Here is a 19,940-nt window from a genome sequence, read left to right as displayed (position 1 = left end):
CAATATCGTATTCAATTTGGCCATTCAATTGTAAAATTATTTCAAGTGAAATTTGTGTGAGAATTTCTGTATCAATTCAATAAACGCGGGAAAAATCACAAGTATACACTCGCCTCAAGTAATTTGTTAGATACAATTTTCCCGTGATTGAGAATATTTTCCCAATGAGAGAAAAAAAATGAATGTGGTCTAGAGCTTGAAATTACTGGTTTATGCTCTTGCAATTTTCCTACTTCTTTGACAAAATGATGTGTTTTATCGCTATTGCAATCCACATTCTTGCAATTTTTAATTGCAACTAATCTTGAGTAAATCTGGTTTTTTTCGCGATATGGTTTCCTAGTTTCCATATTGACTGCAATGGGAAAGGAGACAAACACCTTCGAAGAACACTCTTAAGAGCCAAGCTATATGGGTATCTCTCTTTTGCATAACACCACTGATACAGTAACATACATTTTCGATATTAGCTGGGACAGAGTGAAAAGCCGATAACACCTTTTGGATTTTAAATGCAGAAAAAAATCAGAATAAGCAAAAGAAATGGCGCGATAAGAATGTGAGAAAAATCAGCTATAATTTCTCTATCATAAATCTTCAAGTAGATTATGAATGCTGTTTATTTAGCATGAAAAATTATGGAAATTTATTCGACTGTATTTCTGCAATATAAAAAAAAAGATGAGAATGAAGTGATATCGATGAATGGACACGGGAAATCATTCATAAGTTTTTTTTACTGCCTCACCTTCAGACCTTCGGTAAAGAGTTCAGGTGCGGAATTTACTTTCAATTGCCTATCATTTGCACCTGTTGCCAATCGTAATTTTTCCACATATGTCTCCCCTGTATAAAACACCATCAAAACATCCCAATTTCCCACGTGATGAACTCTGTGTAGAAGAAAAATTAATTTTCTGTTTCGGATCGGTCAAAAGAAACCAATTTAGTGCCTCGAGTACAAAAAGAAAAAAAATACTTGCCAAAAACTCTGAGCTATTTTCAGTTCATGGGAAAATCAATCGAAATGATGCCTAACGTCATAGGCAACGCAACAAATTCCATGACGTGACCATTTATGCCATGGATGCTCATAAAAGATTTTATTTTGATTTAAAAGGTGTTGTGTTGGGTGCCAAAATCTTATCATCCAGCGAAGCATGTTTGCTCGTACAAATACATCTCATTTTCTCTGATCACCTTTTGTATGTAAGACAAAACAGGTGAGCTTATGAGCTCAACGTTTATAAGCACGTGATTATAGGGCAAGGATTAAATTCTATTCACATTTTCAATTTATCGTGATTTTTTTTCCACCATGCCCCTGACGTCGCATTATGACAAAATTCCATCTCTTACGTAGGTGGAAATTCTTCCATCATTTTTCTTGCAATTATTAGGACTTTAAAGTGCTCACTGAAATTTTCGCATTTGGCTGAAGAGTGTGAAAAATTGAAGCATGAGCCTACAACACTGAGGGAAATAATCGTAAAGCATATATCTTAACTTAAGAGTTTTTTGACTATGATTTTATGCACTGCTCTGCTCAATTCTGTGGTTTATATTTAAGTGTTAAAACTTTGAAGAGTAAGGGAAAGCGGGGCACCTTTAAATTCGGACAATTTTGAAATTAGACTTTTTCCCATTTTTATATGGGAAATTGAAAAAAAGGATATTGATTGCAATTACCGGTGACCTCTTGGTCCCTTATGGCCTCTACGCACTATAGAAATTTAGGAAAAATCTGTGCCTTTTCTACGTCACTCTTCACCCCCGACTCTCACCGGTTCTCACATGAGAGAAATTTATGTCCATATTGAAAAGTTTTTCCTGCGAAGGGAATTTTCTTTAATATGGACATAAATTTATCTAGTGTGTAGAAGCCCTTAAAGACTATTAATTAAATTTAATTAAATTAAAGGAGTAATATTTTCCATACCTCAAAATTGAGGGAAATTTTGTCATAAAATGTTTAAGTTAAACATTTTTCCCTTGCTCTATATTCTACATTCATATAATATTAAGAGAAAAATATAAATAAAATCTAGGTCCAGGGTGAGGTAGAATATTTTTAATCTTAAGATCCTATTACATTTCAGTTACTTATAATATCACTGAAAATCAGTGAATCAGTTATGAATTGGTCTAGGTGGATTCAGTGGTACAATGCTTATTATAACTCAAGCATAAACGGTTTAATTTTATCGGGGCATTTTAGATTTTTCTTTTTGGATATAGGTTGTTTTACTGAATTTATTCTAAAATTTAGCGATGCGATTTGCTTCAAATTGCTTTAAACATAGTAAAAAGTCATCGAAATAGGGACCTCTCGACATTTCATTTTTCCATACGTTTTCGCATAGAGGCAGTGAAGGCTATTGGCAAGTTTTTTCCTAAGTAGAATTGACTTATCAGTCTGATATATTTCGAAATCCTTCATTAAAAGCTATCTAAAAATACATATTTCATAATGCTCGCCAAAATTATACAAGAACTACGAGCAAATTTGTTTAAGTCGCAGTGCAATATCTGCCAAATTTTTACAAGGAAAAGTGAAAAATAGCTTCACTTTTTATTAGACTTGATGGGCCCTTGTCGAAAGCAGTCCTCTTTCTGCTGACGAAAAAGGGTTAAATCAGATTATAACACGATATCCAAGAAATAGTAATTTCTTGCATCTTGTTCCATGTGGTCACGAGATAAATAAGATTCATAGGCTCAAATTGATACCATAATACGACAGTTCCAATAAAATGGAATAAACCTCTAGCAAATAATTATCTTAACCACCTCTCTGACCTGAGGATTAGATACGGCTTAACTGTAATTATAACGACAGTAGTGTTTGATCACTCTTCTAACATTTTTGCAATCAAACATTGCCCAACTTAAAAGGATTCTAATGGATATAGTCTTGAAGATTATTGAGGTTTACCGAACAGGTAAAAAGTATCATTAAAAATAATGACACTTTCCTATATTATTGTCTATTGTCTAAGACCTTGAATGCAACCTTATATTAATATATATTTCTTTTTCTAAGTTTTTTTTTGGGTTTTTGCTTACAGTAAATTGTTGGTTCTCAAAATAAATTCGATCTTTTTAATATTTTGTTTGTTTTTCATTCGGTATCAACTAATTTTGTTTAATTGTAATGGCCTCTCTCTACACATTAGGAACAATTTCTTTAAAAAATACCTTTTTAAAAAATATATCCCCTATTTTTGTAGGCGGAAACGGCAGAATTTTTTTAAAAAAGGCAATTTTTATGAAAATTGCTTCTAGTATGTAGATAGACTCCATAAGGGTCTGAGTAGATTCTTATTGATCCACATGAATATTTATTGCACGGTTAGGATCATTGATAAGGGGAGACCGGGGCGGTTAGTCAGGGGTAGAATTATGCCCTAGACACAATTGCGATTTAAGCCGAGAGACGAGACAGCTTAACGTAATAATAATCAAAATAATGATCAGATTATATTTCCATCAGTTTCTGACTAATCCGTTTCTCGGCCTAAGCTGACAAACGGCTTAAGGGAAACTGGGGCACCATCAAACACGGGGTAGCACCAAACACTGCGATTTTTTTTAATCAGGTATTCGACTTCAGAGGATAAGACTTATAGAAATTTATAGGCATTATAGGGATACTCGTTCTCTGAAGAAATGGTCGAGATGGTCCTAGTAGTTTAGAAATAAAATTAGTGCTTGGTGCTACTCCATGTTTGGTGGTGCCCCAGTTTCCCCTAGTCAGTGGGAAACTGATGGAATTTAATCAAACCAATATTTCGATTATTATATTAAACCGTCACTCAGCTTAAGTCGTAAGTGTGTCTAGAGGACATTAGACAGTAAGGTGTGATAGTTTTCCATAGAAAGAGTATTGAGTAATTAACGCCCTCTTTATTGATTGAAATAATTTATCAATTTGATAAAGCATGTTTCTCACATATTATTAAGAACGAAAAATTTCACTTGCTGGCTTATTCTGCCCTGCCCCGGTATCCTTTAGTAGTCGTTTAGTAGTCGAACACGATAAGCTGAGTTTAAGATCAATTAATGAGTTGGTTTCAAATAGTTCCATTTATAAAAAAAATATAAAATTTTTAAATGTCTTGTTTTTAGAAAAACAGGGCGACTTCAATAGCGTAAAAATTTTCAGCGTACGAGGGAAACTGGGACAGTAATAAACATGGGGTAGTTGTAAACACTAAATTTTATGTCTGCATTACTTAAACTTATGACGTCTATTTCTTTAGTGAACAAAGACACCTATAGTATCTATTAATTCATGTAGGTCCTCTAAAGTCTAATAACATCTAAGTAAAAAAAACTAGCAGTGTTTATAACTACCCCATGTTTGGTACTTCCCCAGTTTCCCCTATGTCACTGCAATTTTCTAAGTTGTAGTAGTTTCAGGCTATTAGGATGTAAAATTTAACTAAAAGTTTACCGTTGAACTAGTAATTTTAAACTTAAAATTTCAATTTTTGTAAAGTATACTTTAAAATTACAGAAATTGTATAAATGTTTCTCGAAACATTGCACCCTGAATTGACTGTTATGTGAAATTCTTTGAATTTGCGCATTGCTATCTCCATTGAGATATTTTTCTTCGTCACTTTTCCTCGATGTCTGACCACGACCAGGGCGGGGGTGGTAGTCAAGTGGGGCTACATAATGAATTTGTCGCACGTTTCATGGCATTTTTCCACACTCCGTGCATGATTGTTTCATCACATTTGGCTGACTGGGGCATTTAATGAAATTGCTAGAACATTTAACTCAATTGAATCAATTCAGTGACAAAAAAGAATATTCTCACACTTATTTATAACGCATAGTGGACGATAATCTTGGGGCTGAGAGAGATGACATATGTATCTATCCACATACTCGAGACAATTGTCTTTTCGCCTTATCTAAGATGAACTTCAATTGCTTCTGACATATTTATATGCCACTCCAGTTAGTCTCATACTTATGGACTGTTGTGTTTTGAGAAACATAGTACATTGTTCAGTAGAATTTATATTTTTTATACTTTAAAGTGTTAGTTTATTTGGTTGTTTATGTTTTGGCGTGATTTGTTTTTTTTTTTATTAAATGTAGAAATAAGGGAGAATATTTTTTATCGTCTTAGGGGAATTGGATGAATCTTCGGGAATTTTCCTTTCGAAGATCCAAATTCAATTATTTGTGTACTTCCGTGATTTTATCAGAGATATCAGTTTCATATTTTAATAGGATTAAAGCTTTACGATCACATTCAATCTTTATCTCTGAAGGTTCTAATGAAAATTTCACAAAAAATAATTTGTCCAGCAAATGTAGCGTGAAATGGTAAAATGTGATATATATGTAGATAGTGATATACATTAATATGTTAAGTCATACGCAGACATTGATGATAACACATCGTCCATTTCTACCTCTCAACATATACAAATTTGACTTGTGGATTTAGTTTGAAGGAGAGATTCAAAAAGACTCAGTTCTGTCTTTGGTTTTAGCGTGAGAGGTTCTTTCAGCCTCAAAAAAATTGCCTTAAATAGTCGATGGGCAAAATTTTGTTACCCTAAATCCCTTCATTTGAGTTGAAACACAATTAAGTTCACTTTTGGCGCGCCAGTGCTGAAAATTTCAAAAAGAAGATCGGTTACGTCTGTTGAACACGTTCTAAGTGAAATGTGATCACTCGGCAAATGAAAATTTTAAATGTGAAATTGTATAATATAGGATAAACTTTATTTTCTAATTAATTGTGTGGGGGATTTATTTGCGGAATCAACGTCGAGAGAGAGGAACAACAGATCGGGAATCACCTTCATTTCCAAAAATAAAATAGAGAGAATTTATTTGAGCTCAAAATTTTCATATTGACCATCGAAGTGGCGGAAATAGCGTCTGCAAAAGGTTCTTTCAGTGAAAGTTTTTCTTCATGGTGTTGCCTCCACCACAAACAGACTGATGTTTATTGCCTAAATATTGTGAGAGAATTTTGAGATGAAAATTGGACTCAGACAGGCATAGACATACTATCCCACAAAAAAAAATATTGATAGCATCTCTCTTCACAAATAATTCTGTATTCATTGGGGAAGAGACTAAGAATAGTTTCCAAAGTGAAGTTTATTTTTAAACCTTGTGTTAGTTGGTGTGTGGAAAATATTATCAATATTTTTTCTTCTTCTTCCTTAACACACTTCTCGAAATTTTCGTAACACGCCTCTCTTATTTGGCACAAATCCAGTGACGGTAATTCGTCACAAGGTTCATATTATCGTTTTGGGATACGCATCCAGCAATTAAAGTAAAGCTAACAGGAACAGTTGTAACACGCGAAAAGCACGTTGCACTACAAAGACTTTGTTGGGAGAATCATGTTATTGACTTTATGATTAACCGACTGTGACAGATCTAAAGACACTCTCCGCACAATCATCCTCTTTAACCCTAAAAAAAGGCAAATAGGGAAAAAATAACAAAATTTTGTGCCAATCAAAATGTCTGAGAAGGAGAGCTTCTTGAAGAAGCTTAGATTCAAGGATTCCAATAATCATAAGCCCCCATCCCCAAAACCACCATCAAAACCAGCCACATGCATTCCACGTCAATCATATTCTGGTGTTTCCCTCAGTGAAGTCACCGAAGGCGCCCTCCAGGTTTGGCGAGCTCTGCCAGAGAAAATTCGTCAGGATCCCAGTTTAGCCAGTTTCCGGCAGGAGCACGAGCGTCTCCATGGTGAGTAATGCAAATCCGAGAAAAATGTCTCCCTTTAGTCCAAAAAACAGAAACTTTCCTTCCGCAAAATCGTGACAGGAAATTAACAATATAATTTCATATTTAAGAAATATAGCACTAATTGTCGCCGTCAGGCGTGACTTAGAGTTCAGTCTTTGGCCTAATTGCACAGGAACTCAGTTTTATCTTTTCGGCTCGGCAATCATTTAATATATTCCTATGATCAGTTAAAGGAAAGAAAGAGAATGGTTGTGGCGTAAAGTGATTCCAGGGTAGAGCTGATCTCTTCCTAGATGATAGATTGTAGGACATTATAGAGGTGAATTTTATGCACTTCCTTAATTAGTTTGTTTAAATTATTTTACAAAAAATAGGAATATTTTTATGCAATTTTGAATTTGACTAAAAAAGATAGGGCTGATGGGTAGGGGTACTGGGGAAGTATCAAACATTGATTTTTATTTCTAAACCATTTGGACTTATGTCTAACATTTGCTCAGTAGACAAGGGTCCCTACAGTATCTATGAATTCATATAAATCTCGTCCTTTGAAGTCTTATCTTTAATTTAAAAATCTCAGTGTTTATAACTACCCCATGTGTAGTGCTGCCTCAGTTCCCCTTAAAGATTAAAATCGGACAGATTCTTAGAAGAATAACATGTAAGGAGTAGGGGAGACCGGGGTACAATTAGCCAGGGGCAGAAGTAGACAGTGGATTTTTCTCGTTTCCCTTAAAATGTACCTTGAGCAAAGTATTTTTTAATGAAAGTAGGAACACATCCCCATATTCCCAGAAATATTTATAACTCTGATCCTGTTATCCTACAATTTAGAAGCATTTTTATAAAATGGGTATAAAACTGCAGTTTTGATGTTTCATTTTTTGGACCAGCATTTGGTTTTCTGAGTTTGTAGTCAAGATTTCATAGTTTTACCTCATTTCTGGTTTCATAAACCTAATTAAAAAATATTTTTCACTTGGATAATAATTATCCAATTTTTTATATAAGATGAAAAACACTAAAACAGCACTCGGGGCAGTTGTAGCCACTCTTCCGTGGCCGGATAAAACTATCAATGATTTTTCACTAATACATGGATAATTGTTAGATGAAAGAGTACTATTGATATTCCAAGCAATATTGCCATTCGGATGAAAAATTTGTGAAATAGATTTTTTCAGGATATTTTCATCAATTTTGCCGCAATTACAAAAATGTCATAAAAAAGTCGGCTAAAGTCTTTTTCATTAGGTTTAAGTTACATATTTAGTATCAGTGGGCTTCAGTGGATCAAGTGAAATAACACTTGGTATTTCCAGTTTTAAAATTTCGTCTGGAAAACTGGTGGCAAATAGCACCCCGAAAGTGGCTAAATCTACCCAGGCCGGGGTAGGTGTAGCCAATGTGTCATACTTTTTTCATTATCCTCTCTAGAAAAAGCCAAGGATTTGAGAGCTCTTAACTATACGGTTTTATACAGCCAATATCTTAATGCTACTTATGAAACATAAAAACATTAGACAAACTTTATCATTTTTTCACAAATCATGCGCGAAAAAAAAGCTTCATTTGCTGGCTAATTCTACCCCTGTCTCCCCTACTCATATAAAAATGAGTATGATGCGGAAGATGCTCAACCGCCATCGAAAAGGTCCCATATGTTCATAAGTTAAAGTAAACTTCCGGATTACAGAATTAATGATAAATTTTGAATTTTTTTACTGACCACTATTTTATATACTTTGAAAAATTAGGATTTTCAATTTTCCAGAAGATCTATCACAGACCAAAATATAATTAACCGACTAAAACTATTATAAAACAAATTTAAAAGGTATTCTCAATTCCAGAAAATCCATTTAAATTAATTAATGAATTTAAATTATTTCATTTTATTTAAAGGAACATTAAAAATAGGAAAAAGGACCTTTTCAAAGTTGAAAACAGAGAAAAGATCATGAAAAGTTTTAATTTTTTAACAATATTTTTTTATACTTTTAGTTTTAATTAACAGGTATTATAATCATGTTAATAAAATGGTTTAACCCAAAAAGAACATATTACATATTTAAGGTTATGCATTGGATTGTTTAGTAAATTTCTATTAATAAATATTCAATTTTTTTTTATACAACCATTTCAATGATTTCAGTTCTTTTATACAAATCTTTCAGATTTAAGTTTTTAAATCGGTTTGGGGAAATCTAAAGATCTTAATTTAAAAAATAATTTTTATAAACTATTTTTATTATTACTAAAATTTCAGTTTTAATTTTAATTTCTAATACACTGAGAGAAATCCGAAAAAGTTAAAATAATATTCCGGAAATGTTAATTTTATCCTGCGGTATTGATCAGAAATCGGTATAAATATTATCCTTTTTAGGTGTATTAGGGGTTAAAGTGACCCCTTTTCATGTTAATTTTACCCTTAAAGAGGTGTAAAATTAACGTTAAAAATATTAATATATTTTTACACCTAAAAAGTGTTAAAGTTATGAGGAAAAAAAGTTAATCGCACCCTCTTTTTTTCTCAGTATATAGATGAGATTTGTTCGAAGTCTAGTGCGGATTAGACAGAATTTTGATTAAAATATTCAGCAAAATTAATTCGTATTTTAATTGCAAAAATAGTTAAATATTTTTGGGAATCGAAAAATTAAGAAGTTAGAACTAAATTGACGGTTTCAGTTTGATTTCAGAGGAAATATGATACTTTTTTAGGTTTTTACTGGTCAAAATTGAATCTTTTACTGGTCATTTTAAATTATCTACAGAGAAATTTGTTTTTTTTGCTGACTAATTAGCTAATCAATTGACCAAAATTGTATTTTTTCGTTTTAAACTAACTTAAGATACAAACATTAAGCAATTTACTGCCCTAACTTTTGACTGTTTTTGATCGAAATACATTATAAACCGTCCTATAAAACTTTATGCCAGTACCATAAAAATCACTTGATGTATTTATTGTGATAAAGAACTCGTCATAAGTGTTCTCAATTTCCTAAAACCAATATTATGAGTAATTGTTTCTGATTTTATCACTCAATTTAAACCAAGTAAACCCTTAAGATAGCCTAACAATCTCAAAGAGCATCGCTCAAGTGTGAAGATTTTCGCTGTCGTGATAGCACTTGAAATGAAAATTTATTGCTCTGCTCCGATCTCTATCTCATAACTAGAATATGCCCCAACTCTGACCTCTAAGAGCCACACAATTCTCTCGACGCATGTCTTAAGTAGTAAATTGCAGGAGGGAATAAAAACAATTCTGTTTGGGATGCAGCGCACTAAAAGTGCCCTCTTGAACAAAGGTTACCTGATTGCCCACTAGAGGGACAAACTGACGAATTAACTGATTGATGGTATCCCCTGGGGATTGTATCCCATTCTCAGGGTTAGACTGGTAGCAATTCAGCTTCAATGCGTCCCATAAGAAGTTGACCTTTTATTGCTTCAATAACTAATAGTAGAGAAAGATGAGCCGACGGTGGATGATACTCGTATTTTTAGGACATGAATGTCCTTCCGGTGAGCGTCGGTGTATTGGGTGCAATCCAAAATAAAAAACACACAATGTACCAGAGCTTTCGACACCTATCGTGTCTTCTTCAGTGGCTGTTGAAGGAATTTATTTTTGAATTATAACGTATTTTTCATTTTGAATTTTTACAAGGTTGTTCACTTACTTCTTGGTTAGTCTTTCTTTGGATATTTTGTCAAGTTTTGGTCTACTTTTTTACACATCAGTTGTTTGAAATTAGTTAGGAGCGCTAGAATGTAGGGAAACATAGAATGCTTGCACAAAAAGATACACTAACACAAACATAGAAAATTGTCCCTCTATATTCAAGTGCCAAGCCGTTTGATGACAACAAAGAAAGAAAAGAAATTGTTAGTGATAATTTTGCTATTTTATAATTGTTTTAAATTAATTTAAAGCTAAAAGATTGTGTATTTTACCTCATTATCCTACATTCTAGCGCTCCTAACTAATTTCAAACAACTGATGTGTAAAAAAGTAGACCAAAACTTGACAAAATATCCAAAGAAAGACTAACCAAGAAGTAAGTGAACAACCTTGTAAAAATTCAAAATGAAAAATACGTTATAATTCAAAAAAAAATTCCTTCAACAGCCACTGAAGAAGACACGATAGGTGTCGAAAGCTCTGGTACATTGTGTGTTTTTTATTTTGGATTGCACCCAATACACCGACGCTCACCGGAAGGACATTCATGTCCTAAAAATACGAGTTTTATTGCTTCCTTCGTAATTAATAGCAATTTTCGGTCGTCCCAAAAACAACATAACCCGAGGAAAAAAACATCAAAAGGAGATCCATCGCATGATGATCATCAAAAGAAATTTAGCAGCACATTGGACAGGCTTGGCCCTGGTGATAGCATTATTAAAAGGGACAGATAATCCTAACCGGCTTATGTAGGTGAGATTCTTAACGTGAGCTAACTCGGAGTGCATGCAAATTCGATTTGGAGCTGAAGTTGGGAGACGCCATTCAGTTATCTTGAATCAAATTCGTGAAATTATACAAATTTTGTATTTAACCCAAAATATCAAAGATTTGGATGAACTGACAGAAAAGTGTTATATGGGTGAAATGTAGACCAGAATGTTCTCTATAATTTTGCCGTAAAACTTGAACTCATCGATTACTCAGAAGCCAAGATAAGCGAGGTTTTTTGTTTCTTAACTCGTTTTTTTCATCCAGAGTGCCCCAAGTAGTCATTTGTTGAACTTCAACTATATCAAAGAATTGTTGTATTTTGTGGGACTTTCCATTTAAAACCATATTTTAAGTGTCTTTGTGGAGTATAGGCAGTCAAATTGGCATCTGAGTGATTTCAAAGCGTTATTATTGGAAAAATCAATTTTTTCACACTTAAACGGCAAAATCGGAGTGATAGCGTAGTCTGAGTGGAAAATGATGTATGGACGAAATGTAGAGACAAATGTCCCCTACAATTATGTCGAAGTAATCATCAAAATCGGTTCAGCGACAGTCGAGATAATTGAGGTTATGTGATATTGAAATTGGTTTTTCGACTGTGGCGCTCCTGGTGTTGGTCCCACGAAGTTCAAATATTCTAGAAAGTTGTAGCATTTGGTGAGATCTTTCGTTTAAGCCCTCATTCATCAAAATCGGTCACATAGAACCGGAGATATGATTTTTTGAATTTCGTGAACTTTGACCCCTCATATCTCCGGTTCTATTGAAACCACAGCGCACATACGCACCATTTTGGAAACGTCCTAGACTGGACTACAACATACTAAAATTTCATTAACTTGCACAATGCCGTTTTTGAGAAAAGTGACTTTGAATTTCAATGAATTTTGACGCTATCACAGCGCCACCTGTGGTGACTTTTTGAACTTCCATCTGAAAGTGCTCATTGAGACGAAACCAAAAAGGTAAAACTTAGGTCGCTATGTTAATTAGAACCGGAGATAAAGGCCGGTCAATATTCGAACTTTGACCCCTTATAGCTCGGGTCAGGGGTTTTAGATCGACTTAAGGTTTTTTTTGTTTGATAGGTATAATCAACGGCTACAACATACTAAAATTTCAGCCCGATGCACAATGGAATTTTTGAGTTATTTAACTTATAAGATTTAAAAATTTTCTTTTTAATAATAGCGCCCCTAGCGGTGGTTTTATGAACTTGCGATGTTAGAAGGGGAAGTGGCATTTCACGAGAGCTTTCCAAAAAGCCCTCACTTTTTAAATTCTGACAATTAGAACCGGAGTTATGGCCATTTTAAGAAATTTTTTTTGGACCCTTATAGCTCGGGTCAGGGGGGTCGGGGGACCTTAAGTTTGGTATTGATGGAAAGCTCTAAGGCCCAGCTATAACATACTAAAATTTGAGTCCGCTGAATGCCATAGGGGCGGAGCTATTGAGAAAACAAAAAAAGGGGGGTCTTCAAAATGGCGGAAGGAGGGGTGGGGGGTGGGGGGTCTATGCACCAAGTTGCAATTTTCACCCGATATATAACCTTTGTCGAAAACCGCAAGTCGATATCTTTTTTAGTTTAGGAGCTATTAAGCTCCAAAGAGCGGCCGGCCAGCCGGCCGGCCGGCCGGGAACGTAAAATAGCCACATATATATTCGTGATCAGGAAGTGCTGAAACACATTTTGGCCAAGTTTGAGGTCGATCGGACGACATGAAATTTTGTTAGGATTATAGTAGGTGAGATTGTTAAGAATCTCACCTAATATTTCGTGCGATAATTGCGCTAAGTAATGTTGAATTATTGTGCGTTCCGGAGGATGGCGCTTGAAAAAAATTGTCCCAGAGTGTCATCAAATTCCGTGATAATGTTAATTCAATTAGAAATGCTCCGTTTTTTCTCATCACTCATCATTGTGAAATTATTTTTGCCAAATATATAATTTGAATTATTTTTAGGCAAAAATTGACGGTATTTCACAATTTTTCACAAAATTTTTTATCCGCATGAGGAATTGTCGAAGGGGAAATTTTCCAAAGCGGTCCATAAATAAAGTTTCTCTGCAATCAACCAAATCATCCAACGTCATTGATGTTATCACATGGCAAATAATAATGCGATGAATTTGTTGACCATTATTGTGGAGAATTGATGTTAATTCTTTAATCGACGGAGATGTGATTTCCTTGACAATTTTCCAGGGATTTTTCCTTTGGTATAGTGCCGCTGTAATCTTCACAGTGATTTATGGGAAGCACTGAACAGTGAAGTGTTTATTTTTCTTCACTATAAAATTATTCGGGATTTTTATGCTTTCTTTTGATTTTTTTTATAGAAAATTTAAATAAACTTAAAAGAAATAGTTCAGCATTAGCATTTCACTTACTGCTAAGTACATTGCAATAAAATCTTTATATTAAATAATTTTTTTTACGGAAATGTATACGCGATGCCCGTAAGCAAACGTAGGCGAATTATGAAAAGAGCGGTTAAACCATAAATTGAAAGAATGACCAGTAGAGAATTATAGAATATTTTTTAAATTAAAAAGTACGAAAAGATTATTATGGTCAAACACATACAGTACTAAAGGTCAGTAGAAAATTCAACATAGAAAATAGATTCAAATTCAAGTTCAAATTAATCAAAAATCACATTGAATCCTTAGAAACATTATCTTATAAATGCTTGAATAACTTATGATTTCCTAATTGGTTTCTTCTTAAGAATATTTTACATTTTTAGACTCTACTTTTCCTGATCTTTATAATCCTTCTGCCCAAATCAAAATTATGTTTTCTTGTGCCCAAATTTAATACGATACAGTCCAAAATGTCAAGGTTATTCACAATATTTTATTGATCTAAATATAACTTGTGCCGACTATTTAACATTTTATCTTTTTTTAAATTACTTTTCGTATATTAAGTTATTCAAAAAGAAGAACAATTTAAATTCCTTAATGTTTTTTCTTAAAATAATATTAACATTAAAGATCTGAGACTTGATATTGGACTTTTGAAACGCAAGTCGATTAAGAGTTTCATCGCTTTTATTCACAATTTTTCGTATTCTACATTTTTGCTCACTCTTTTAATACAAACGGTCAAGAAAAATCACTTAATTAATAAAAAATGTTCAGTTAAAAAGGGGTGGCAAGGCATTCCAGGTTTTGCTAAGTGCTCGAACTCGTAACTTGGTTGCTATACTTCAAAAAGTATTTTCGCATCATTTACCGTTTACCGGTTCTCAAGCGAGTTGAACCGTTTCAAAAATCACTCAAAAGATCCCTTAACCCATTCCTTACCATGGTATTATACATCATACGCAAATTGAGTGAAAATACGACATCTCGTCGAATTTATTAAAATTGACCTCCATCCTCTTTCCAGATTTGAATTCTTATTGCTTATTCGTCTTCTTAGATAGTTAGTCTATCTAAATCAAAAGAGTTAGTAATGAATTAATGCTCAGAATTTAAATTTAGTGACCGTTAAGACGTCTGTTTGACAGAGGCTTACCGCGCCCCCATAATAGATAAAAAAAATTTCTTTTCAAAAAAATCATCTATTAATCTGTATGAAACAAATTTCAAAATATGAACAATCTATTTCAAGTGCTTCTGGTACATCGACTGAATGGGTTAAAATAGTTTTAACAGTAATAGAATTGGATTTCGAACGAAAATAACTTATCGATTCATTATCCGTTCACACCCGATGTGAACCGTGTTTTAAATCACTCAAAACATTTCCCAAAATACCATAGTAGTAATATTATTTAAATTTCGTATAAAAAATAGTTATCGGTTATGAACCGGGTTGGGATTGAAATTGGCTCGAGCTTGTCAGGAGTTCCAAGACCTTTCCAACCAGCCCAAACATGATACCATTTAATACCATTGATACCAAACATGTTACCAATTAAAAAATCGCACTAGAGTGGTGTCACCACTTCTCGCCAGTAACCCACTTCTCGCCACCTATAGTTAAATCTAAGAAAAATCATATAATACGAGTAATATAAAGGATATCAGGAAGAAAAAGCAACGCTGAATATATTTTTTAACAATATTGTCCAAATAATTGAGTAGGTTTTCAAGTAGGTGGCGAGAAGTGGTTATTTTTGAATTTTTAATAAAAATATATTTTTTTAAGTAATCCACCATTAAAATGAGAGACTATTTGTCTGATATATCTATAGACAACATATCTAAGTAACTCTGTGTCAAATTTAAGTTACTTTATAATAAGGGATTAAAAATTATAATCAAATTAATATCAGTTTTTCCTAAAAGTGGCGATAAGTGGTTAGTCCACTATACGCGTTTTTGAGAAATCCTCAAAAAACACAGTTTTAGAGGGGAAGGGGAGGGATGGGAGAAAAATGAGGTGCATATTAATGGTACAAAATCGATTTATGAGGGGGTCCCTCAAAGCTCCCAAGTCTCTATCTCTAACCATTTGATGTGGCAACAGCCAGACGGACAGTCGTACAGACGGACAAACGACGAATTCGAACTTCAAAAATTCAACCAAAAAACGATTTGGGTGTTTGTGCAGTAAAGAGTAAAAGAAATGGACAATCAAAACTTTCTTTTTCGTCATACAGCAATTTTGAGCAGCAATAAATAGTTTTTGTATTTTAAAAAAAATATGTTGAGCACAAATTAGATTTAAATTTGTCAAAACGTTAATTTCAGTCAGCGAGAAATTAATTTTTGGTTAAAAAAATGAGTTTGACCCTTTTGGATAGTAAAAAATCGATATTGGTAAATAAAAATTGGTTTTGCTCGTTTTGCTTGTAGTAAATTAGCAGTAAATTAGTTTATGTAAATAAAAAAACGATTTTGGCCAGTAAAAAACAATTTTAATCAGCAAATCAAAATTCCTGATAGTAAATAAATAAGTCTGCAATAACCTTGTTCAGCTTTACACTTGAATTTACACAATCATTAACTGAGATAGTAGTAGAAAAAAATCACTTTATGGGAAACTGGGGCACCACCGAACACGGGGTAGCACCAAACCCTGCGATTTTTCAATAATATATTGGACTGCAGAGGACGATTCCTATGTAAATTCATAGATACCATAATGTAATGATGTCCACTGAAGAAATGATTGTCATAGTACAAGCAGTTTAGAAATAAAAATCAGTGTTTGGTGCTACCTAAGGGGTTGATAACTCTGCCGCTAATGATTCACTCGAGTGCTGACGTGCCGATTTTTTGTAAAAATTGTGCCGATTCGACAGAATTTCCGCATAAATTTCGGGACACGAATTTAAACGAATCATACAGTTTAAACGAGCCGAACGGGTTTAAACGAACGCTGTACTTCATAAGAATAAATTTACATTTAAATTTGCAGTGTCTTCACTAAAATTGTGCCGATCTGCCGATTTTTGCTAAGTAACAAGCCGAATTGTGCCGATCTGTCAATTTTTAGCTCCATATTAGCCAATTTTGCCGATTGCCGCTCACGGTACAGTGTGAGAGCGAATTATTCACCCTTGGTGCTACCCCATGTTTGCTGGTGTGCCCCAGTTTCCCCTATTTCCTCTTTGTTTAAACTTACATGACGATTTTACTTCTTCAGTAGTTCTAAATTTACTAATAATGATCAAATTAATTTTTCTACTGACCTAATTCGATTTTTTTTTTAAATACGAAACTTGCTGTTTTTTTGGAAGTTTGTAGATAGTTTATTGTCTTTGTTTTCTCTAAAATCATTCTTAATACATTTTAAAATGAGTAAAGAAATATAAATAGCTTTGGGTAATATTTCGTCCACCTTGATTCTTATGCCCAACAACGCACAATAACTTTTGTTTTGTAAACATGTTTTTGACATTTCAATGAGAGTGAATGAAACAGAAATCTAGTTATCTCGTTTTCTCTCATAGGAAATTTTGAAAACATATTTACAAACAAAAGTTATTGTGCGTTGGTCATTATAGTTCCTTGCCCTTCATGACATCTTTTTCGTTGAAGCGACATTTTTTGTTTTTTGTTTTTTTTTTGCAATATATTATCTCTAGAGTATACAAACACAAAAAATCATAGAAATTTAAGGAATAAAGAATTGGGCGAAATTGCAAGCTGTCCGAAATTTGATACAGTTACTCTATACTGTTTAAACATTAATTCAGAAGAAATTGATTCAGAAGAGATTGAAATTAGAAGACATTTTCCTACATTTCTTATAATTTTGTATAAAAATTTACGGTCCATTACAACTTCATTGGGATGTTTACTGCTTTTTTATAAGAGTTCTCAAATACTAAAGAAAAACAAGCAACTACACCAAAGTAGTAAAGATTTTGTGAGTAAATAAACTTTATGGGAATACTTGAGATTGAAGTGTCTGACTTAAACCAAATTTGCCTGACCCCCCTCAATGAACATCCCGTTGTAGTAATTTTGCTATTGTTAATTTCCCAACGATCTCTTATTTAAATCTAAATGGACAGCAATTATCGCTAATGTGTTCAACAAAACAGAAGGGAATTACTCCAATAAACACATAACTCAATCCATGCAATTATTTGCAATGTGTATGAAAGAAAAGTGTTTAGAATTTGCGATTGTAATATCTCGGAAACATGTGCAATTCAACATTGTGAGTGTAATGTAATTATTTTGTGAAACAAGAGATCGATCTCTAATTATTCGTGTGAATAATTTTATTCGCGATATCAAGCTCCAGATGATTGAGGGCTACTTGCCGTCTGGGGTGATTAAATGCGAAACGGAAGTTGCTAGTGCTGCCCTCCCGGTCACAATCGCATTCTTGGGATCAGAATATTAGGTTCGAGATGTGACTGTCTTAATGTTATCTAGGTCAGGGTTAAGATTGTAATTTTATGGGAAGTTGGAGTCCATCTAATGTAAGCTAAAAATATTGTTCATGCTCCAACGGAAGCCCGCCAAGTGGCTGCACCTTTTTTCGCGCAAGTCGATGACGAAAGTATGTGGTGTCCTCTCCTCTTCATCTGAAATTCAATCCCGGCAGCATATAAATTGGCATCACGGTGTAAATACACGTGCACCGTTTTCTTCTTGGTCAGTGACGTGATTCTTGCGCGACTTTGCTGACATAATTGCGATAATGTCGAATGGATTATATTTCAATCAACTGAGCCCATCCAAATCTGAGTCAGATCGATCTGGATAGTAGCTACTTCTTCACTCACCACGCAATCTTATCGAAATTGCTATCTTAGCGTCTCCCACAATACTTCCAAATGCCCCAAATAAATTATATCAAATTGAATAAAATTTGCTGATGATGTTACTTGCTTTCCAGGAGGCCTGCCCGGTGATGAAGATCCACTGCCCAATGAAGATATTTCGGCTAATGGATCCACAAATGAGGCTCCACTCAGCAGTGAATTCGTCCAGATCAATGTGACAAATGAGCTTGGCCAGATGAAGAATATCTCTGGGTAAGTCTTATTAAGTAGTCAATCAACGATTCAATCATCAATCATCTTTCAACATTTTCTTACTTTGACTTCAAGTTACAGAGACAAAGAATTAATTTCCTCATTAGTCACTCATTCCTGGTGATTTATATTTTCATTAGAGATGCAAATATTGCACTGGAGTGTGGGAGACGAAAATGATAAAGTATATTAATAGACGATCTTTGTGAATTCATTTGACTCATAGTGCAACAAATTTCCGCATTTTCTCTAAATTATTTCTTAAATGGTCTGCTGAAAGAAATTTTCGGGTAAAATTAGCAGAGAATTTTGTTGATGCACCGTTAATATTTTTTTAAATTATTCTAATTATTATTAATTTTAGAATTATATCTTGAATTCTTATAGAGATTTTCAAATATTCTGAACATCAGGAAAACGATTTGATATTCAGTGAAGAAAACTGCATAAAGAACTAAATGGGTATTCAAAATTTCTTAATGTACACAGTAAAAACTTAGACACTTTAACCCAAGCAGTTATAATATTTGTTTTATTATAAAAATAACCTTTGAAAAAATGAGAAGAGAAAAATAAGAATTCAGTTATATTTCAAAAAAAGGAGATGGCAAATCGTCCCATAGCGGAATGCTCGAACTCACGAGATAGAGATATATCCGTGAATTATTTTATCACATGGTCTTTTGGTGTTTTTATTGGTTAACTAGCGATTAAATTAACTCATAAGCTATAAAAGCATTACAAAATCGAAAATCGATAAATAAATGTGCATTTTAAAATTCTGGTATGAGTTACAAGCCTACGATCAAATAAAAAACGTTGATACGAGAAAGTTAAGTCATTTACGGATATTTTACCGATTCATTACTTATTTCAAGACCTTTCCAAAAAATCCAGATTTAGCCAAATCGGTTGAAATTGAACGGATTGATCAGAACGGATTGAAAAATAGACCCTCTAGAGTTAGAGTGATAAAACTTTGATCTTCAAAAATTTAAGACGCCGCTTTTTCTAGGTCATAAAGTAGGGTAACGTGTGGTATTTCTGGACAAGGTGCTTTTCGGGACATAATATGGGTATTTTGGGACACATTAAAAATCTTATAAATATTTGTTTTCTAATTATTTTTAAGTTCTATATGAAATATTAAGCACTTTACGTATCAGATAAACATAAAACTTCTGAAATTTTATTTAATTTAAAGCCTGAAGTACGCGTGAATTGTGAGTGTCACATTTCACTTTGTGCTGAGTTTTTTTC

General features: G+C 33.5%; 1 protein-coding gene across 7 annotated transcripts in view; it reads left to right on the top strand.

Annotated features, from left to right (window-relative positions):
- Window positions 1-19,940, top strand: part of LOC129807635 (P protein) — an 81,396-nt gene that overhangs the window by 51,068 nt on the left and 10,388 nt on the right. For all 7 annotated transcript variants that reach the window (XM_055857037.1, XM_055857038.1, XM_055857044.1 and 4 more), the window contains 2 exons: window positions 6,644-6,747; window positions 18,542-18,680. In XM_055857037.1, coding sequence (XP_055713012.1) covers window positions 6,644-6,747; window positions 18,542-18,680 — 243 coding nt within the window. The remainder of the gene's footprint in view (window positions 1-6,643; window positions 6,748-18,541; window positions 18,681-19,940) is intronic.

This window comes from Phlebotomus papatasi, chromosome 3, assembly GCF_024763615.1.
Source record: "Phlebotomus papatasi isolate M1 chromosome 3, Ppap_2.1, whole genome shotgun sequence".
In the NCBI taxonomy this organism is placed as follows: Eukaryota; Metazoa; Arthropoda; class Insecta; order Diptera; family Psychodidae; genus Phlebotomus; species Phlebotomus papatasi.
The sequence above is the reverse complement of the archived record's forward strand: the minus strand, read 5'-3'. Positions and strand labels throughout refer to the sequence as shown.